This window comes from Ylistrum balloti, unplaced genomic scaffold (assembly GCF_031769215.1).
Source record: "Ylistrum balloti isolate Yb309-2 unplaced genomic scaffold, AGI_CSIRO_Ybal_v1 Utg370552, whole genome shotgun sequence".
Lineage (NCBI taxonomy): Eukaryota > Metazoa > Mollusca > Bivalvia > Pectinida > Pectinidae > Ylistrum > Ylistrum balloti.
The window spans coordinates 936,087-942,285 of NW_026782348.1; the positions used below are offsets into that span (position 1 = coordinate 936,087).

The window sequence follows — 6,199 nt, forward strand, 5'->3', positions numbered from 1 at the left end:
CAGATGATAGATAAAAAATCCATGAAATACAGAAATTAATTTATCCCAAAAGATTTATCAAATAGTGCATAATACATAAAGTTAACATTTGTAGCTTTAAACCTCTGTCAGAGTGATAGGGTAGGTATTGAAATATTTGTAGCTCTAGACCCCGGTCCAAGTGATGGGGTCGGTATAGAGATATTTGTAGCTCTAGACCCCTGTCTGAGTGATAGGGTAGGTATGAAGATATTTGTAACTTTAGACCTCTGTTAGAGGGAAAGGGTAGGTATAGAGATATTTGAAGCTTTAGACCCCTGTCAGACAGACAGGGTATATATAGAGATATTTGTAGCTTTAGACCCCTGTCAGAGTGATAGGGAAGGTATAGAGATATTTGTAGCTTTAGACCCCTATCAGAGTGATAAGGTAGGTTTAGAGATATTTGTAGCTTTAGACCAATGTCAGAGAGATGGGGTAGGTATAGATATTTGTAGCTTAAGACACCTGTCTGAGTGATAGGGTATCTATAGAGATGTTTAAAGCATTAGACACCTGTCTGAGTGATAGGGTAGGTATAGAGATATTCATAGCATTAGACACATGTCTGAGTTCTAGCATTAGACACCTGTCTGAGTGATAGGGTATGTATAGAGATGTTTATAGCATTAGACACCTGTCTGAGTTATAGGGTAGGTATAGAGATATTCATAGCATTAGACACATGTCTGAGTTCTAGCATTAGACACCTGTCTGAGTGATAGGGTATGTATAGAGATGTTTATAGCATTAGACACCTGTCTGAGTTATAGCATTAGGCACCTCTCTGAGTGATAGGGTAGGTATAGAAATGTTTATAGCATTAGACACCTGCCTGAGTGATAGGGCAGGTATAGAAATGTTTATAGCATTAGACACCTGCCTGAGTGATAGGGCAGGTATAGATATGTTTATAGCATTAGACACCTGTCTGAGTGATAGGGCAGGTATAGATATGTTTATAGCATTAAACACCTGCCTGAGTGATAGGGCAGGTATAGATATGTTTATAGCATTAGACACCTGTCTGAGTGATAGGGCAGGTATAGATATGTTTATAGCATTAGACACCTGTCTGAGTGATAGAGCAGGTATAGATATGTTTATAGCATTAGACACCTGTCTGAGTGATAGGGCAGGTATAGAGATGTTTATAGGATTAGACACCTGTCTGAGTGATAGGGTAGGTATAGAGATGTTTATAGCATTAGGCACCTGTCTGAGTGATAGGATAGGTATAAAGATATATTGAGTGATAGGATAGTTAGGAAGGTATTTAGAATTTCTGTTATTGTAGGTTCTTTTGATTACGATGTCTACAAGTCAGATAACTGATGAAATAGATCAAGATCCTTGGTGATGATTAAATGTGTGTAAGTATATATCTTGTATGTTATATAAAATATCCTTATAGGGGAAAAAACGAGTTATATTATATACATCGCATTACTCCAGGGGTTCTAGAACATGTCATGGCAAATTGAAGGTACAAGCAAGTATTTTGATTGGTTCCAGGGGGAAAAACCTGACCAATCACAGGCTGATATATACACTTCTTTTGAAGATTACAAAGGAGCGATACCAAACTTCAAAGCCATTACAATATACAGTTATGTGACCTCGAGATTCGTTTTATGTACAACAAAGGATTAAACCAGTCTTCGTACATAAGATGTAACACATAGAACCTTCAATTTTGCCATGACATGTTCCGGGATGTAGAAAGCGAAATGTATTAGATATGGGTACACGTTGCCCCTTTAATGGTGTAAAAGGCAGGGGGAGAATCATTCCCTAGTGAGAGGCCATATTCTATGGTGTACTGCTAAAAAAATGATCTGGTCTGATCCCATTATGGTCCTAATTTTGGTATGGTCTCCACTGGTCTCAAACTTTTGATCTGATCTGTTATCCTGCCTGTGCATATCAGTCTATCAAAATCCTGTTTATAAAATATAGCCAGCTAATTTCTTGGTGCAACACCAAAAAAATAGTGAATTTTCTCAACCGACCTGTTGTCCACATTGCTTACATCGGCGGTATGTTTAGTACTAGTACCTTGGTAGAAATGAGAGTTCCAGTAGCTTAAACAAACATGAAGTATTGACACAGACCACTGCTGATGCAATCACACAGAAGTTACTGATAATACCAAAGTGATCTTCACGGCTCCCGGGCACCTAATTCATTTCAGTGACAATGAAATATCTGTTTTAAATAAAGCAGGTCGAGATCTCGTTCAGCAGAGATGAAAGACTAGATACCACTAATACTGGTTGGATAGATATGGCTGTTTACATAGTTATAGATCTATGGTCATTAATGTGTAATAAGTATCCCTTTAAAAGGCAGTGTTTACACCGACTGCTGGATATGCTAGATGTAATATTCTATGCCGTTCGGTTTCCTTATTACCATTTGACCCTTTGGTAACATCATTGTGTAAAATGTTTGAGAATACCAAAAAGAAACCCGATCAGAGCAGACCATACTTTACCGCATGCCACATTACGCGAGAGGATTGACCCCCAGATCAAAAAACAGCTGGGAAATCAGAATAAATTACCCTACTCTATGTTAATGATAGTGGCTGCGGCTCTATGGTGTAAATGAATACGAACTCTCCTTTTATGGAAATTAAATGTTATTAAATTTATCCGAGTGTTAGCAATGTATGACATAAACAGCAGGCAACTGAAATTTTATTTGAATGTTGATTTACTTTGATAAGAGAGCGAAGCATCTTTACATAGAACGGTCTGACTTAATTCTCACCGATACTTATCAGAGAATAACTCCGCCAAGGTTCTGATATTGATGACGAGATAAAGAAACTGTCGACCAGAACCGATTTGTATTATATCAAAGTACAACTTTTACATCCAATTCGTTATCCTAGTTTGCAATTTGTTGCCAGCTGCTTAAAGTTATTAAGTAAGCCAGCAACTTTACTGAAGTCGATTGGGGATCGCTGAATAACATCAACACATGGATATCCGGTTACAAAGGTATAAAGAGCCCACACAACCCGGATGTCGCAATGATATAATGCACTACCGATAGTTGTGTGCAGTGTGCAGACATATTTAAAATCTCGTGTGAAATGATGGATTGAGCTTAACTCGTGGCGTACAACCATTACCAAGTGAACGATGAGGACGAATGTATGGTTCGCTGCTGTTGTGGCAACTGAACTTTTGTGTAAAGTTTCAGGACAAATACCCTCCTGCAAACTGGACATAAGTCGTACACCGGGTACCAAGCATAGTCTTACAATGAAACCTGGTCTAACAATGTACCCTGAATATGGCCTTACAACAGACCCTCGACATGGCCCTACCACAGACCGTGATAGTAAACTGGAACCAAATGTAGTGAGTATCGATTGTCTTATTAACGACAGGGCCACGTGGAATTTTTCCTTGATTAAGGAATGGACGTCTGAAAATAGTTTTGGTCCAGTGCATGTGTTCATCACGTGTCAGCCAGGAGGGCGCGTGCATTTACGACGTCCGGTCAAAGCCAATAATCTGGAGAAACTTCATATCAAGTCTTGCGACATAATTGGTATCGATGATACAGATTTTTCTGAACAAACCTATCGACAGAACTACACTATACGGCACCTGCGGATAGAGGATTCAAACTTCGTTATACTATTTTCTGAACTGTGGACGTTTTACATGACCAACTATCAGCAAAATAAAGACCAATATCCTTGTGGTTATCCGCCCAGTCTGGAGCGACTTACCTTCAGAAACACCAATCATACTTTCGTGCTGGATGAGGTCATATCGAAAAGTGAGCTTAATGAACTAACCGTGAAAATCAAACAGTATAACAGGAACAAACTCCAGTGTACTTACCCGGACCTGAACTACTTGGAGTTCACTGAGATTTATGAAAGCAGTGAAACGAAACTCTACGAACAGTTCCTCCACAAGTGTATCTATCCTAGTCTGAAAGTCATGAACATTTCTCACCTCTTACTGAGCCGTGCTCCTGACCAACTTTCCAAGTTCCGATGGGATATTGATTTCCCCAAGTTGGAGCTGATCGACTTGTCTCATAACCAAATCACGGCTATCGACTTCACTAACCCTCCTCCGAAAGGAAAACGTTTGACAGTTGACCTATCTCATAACCAAATATCCATCCTGCGTCAGCCCAGTCTACAGAATCTACGGAACTTTTATCCCGGTGTTGTCAACCTTAGAGGGAACCAGTGGGTGTGTAACTGTTCTCAACAAGACTTTGTCAAGTTTCTGCAGGAGGAGGATGGTCCAGTCATCGACGAATACGCCTACCTAGGCGAGGCAAAGTGCAGCAGACCGGTGTCAAGGCATGGACAATATATAAAAATTGTCAAAGACTTGTGCGGGCAAAGATCGGACACGCACCTATCTCATATTGTACTTTATATTTGCTTGCCACTTTTGGTCCTGTGCTTCGTTGTTATCATTGTTCTTGTCAGATTTAGGCGAGAAATTCGAGTCCTTGTGTTTACGAGATTCACGTTGGCGAATATGTGTCTGTTTGTTCCTGTACCGTCGTCGTCCAAGAGTGTGGAGAAGGACTTCGACGCCTTCGTGTCCTATAGCTCACTGGACGAGACGTGGGTTTACAACATGTGCCGTCAACTTGAGGAATCCGTCCACAAGTTCCGATTGTGTCTCCACCATAAACATTTTATTCCCGGCGCCTGCATCTCTGACAACATAATAAACAGCGTGGAGCGAAGCAGACACACGATTATGGTACTATCTCCCAACTTCTTAAAGAGTGAATGGTGTATTCTGGAATTTCGAAAAGCCTTCCATCAAAGTTTGATGGAGAATGAGCGCCATTTGGTAGTGGTAATGTTAGAGGGGCTTGACGAATCATGTGTACATGCCGACTTGAAACATTTTCTTAAGACATACACATACCTTAAGGTGTCGGATTTTTTCTTCTGGGACAAACTTGTGTACGCGCTGTCAAAGCACTGGAAAGATCATCCCAAAAAGCGCCAATTAGACCCTGGTGGAGATAAAAGCGCGTCTGAAGCGCTTGTGAGTGTCGTTAAGTCAGTGTAAACCTCAAATTAGAATCAATCGTTTATATACTATACATATCATCTCCAGTTCTCTTCTTGCCTTTTGTGTTGGTTTGGAGCCACGTTCATGCTATCTCCTATCCATTTACTGTACTTGTCGTCTTCAGTTCACTTCCGGCTTTTCCACTCTTTGTTCCGCGTGCTATCTCCTCAATTTTATGTTCATAGTCCATATACTGTACGTATTATCTATCATCGCCAGTTCACTTCTGTTCGTTGGTATTTTCAAGGTCAGATGCAGTATCCTAGCCAAATACTGTTTATATATTGTCTCCATTTCATTACGTCCGTTAGTATTGTCGAGGTCAGATGCAGTATCCTATCAAATACTGTTTATATATTGTCTCCATTTCATTACGTCCGTTAGTATTGTCGAGGTCAGATGCAGTATCCTATCAAAGACTGTTTATATATTGTCTCCATTTCATTACGTCCGTTAGTATTGTCGAGGTCAGATGCAGTATCCTATCAAATACTGTGCATATTATCTCCAGTTTACTTCTGTTCGTTAGTATTGTCGAGGTCAGATGCAGTATCCTATTTATATAGTGTATACATTGTCTACAAGTACTATCATGTAGATTTCTGTAACATTTAATGAATCCAATCCTAGTAATTTAAATGAAGTATACCGAAGCATGTATATTGTGTATAAAAGTGCCATACATGTCTCAAAAACTTATTGTGATGTTAGGGATTCATGTCGAGGTCCTGTGTCCAGTAAGTCGCAGTGATGTACATGTATTTTGAAGAAAAAGAAATAAGCTTTTAATGAATAATATGATTTTATGTTATTTTTTAAAGTTGTCTCAGTATCGGCATATTGTGCGATTTACGCAGTATCAAAAATAAAAGTTTTGTGAATCAAGCTATGTTGATTATCTGTACGTCTCCAGAAGATGATTAACGGACATAGACTATAGATAAATAGTAAGGAACCTCATACTGGCGAACCAACATCATAATTACGACATATCTATCTCTATCTCAATATTACGACATTGTTTTTCGTAAGAGCGATATTTCCCCCTTGGAGGCTCACTTTAGCACAAAATATCTCCACGATGAGTAGAAGTTGAGGTGAGG

General features: G+C 39.5%; 1 protein-coding gene across 1 annotated transcript; it reads left to right on the forward strand.

The window, feature by feature from the left end:
- Positions 1-2,979: 2,979 nt before the first annotated feature.
- On the forward strand, positions 2,980-5,981 carry LOC132556126 (toll-like receptor 4). Its single transcript, XM_060220512.1, has one exon. It carries the CDS (start codon positions 3,171-3,173, stop codon positions 5,091-5,093), a length of 1,923 nt encoding a protein of 640 aa, XP_060076495.1. The 5' UTR covers positions 2,980-3,170; the 3' UTR covers positions 5,094-5,981.
- The last annotated feature ends 218 nt before the right edge of the window (positions 5,982-6,199 follow it).

Excerpts from the sequence above, each read along its gene's own strand:
- LOC132556126 (XM_060220512.1), top strand. The coding sequence starts at position 3,171 with ATGAGGACGAATGTATGGTTCGCTGCTGTTGTGGCAACTGAACTTTTG.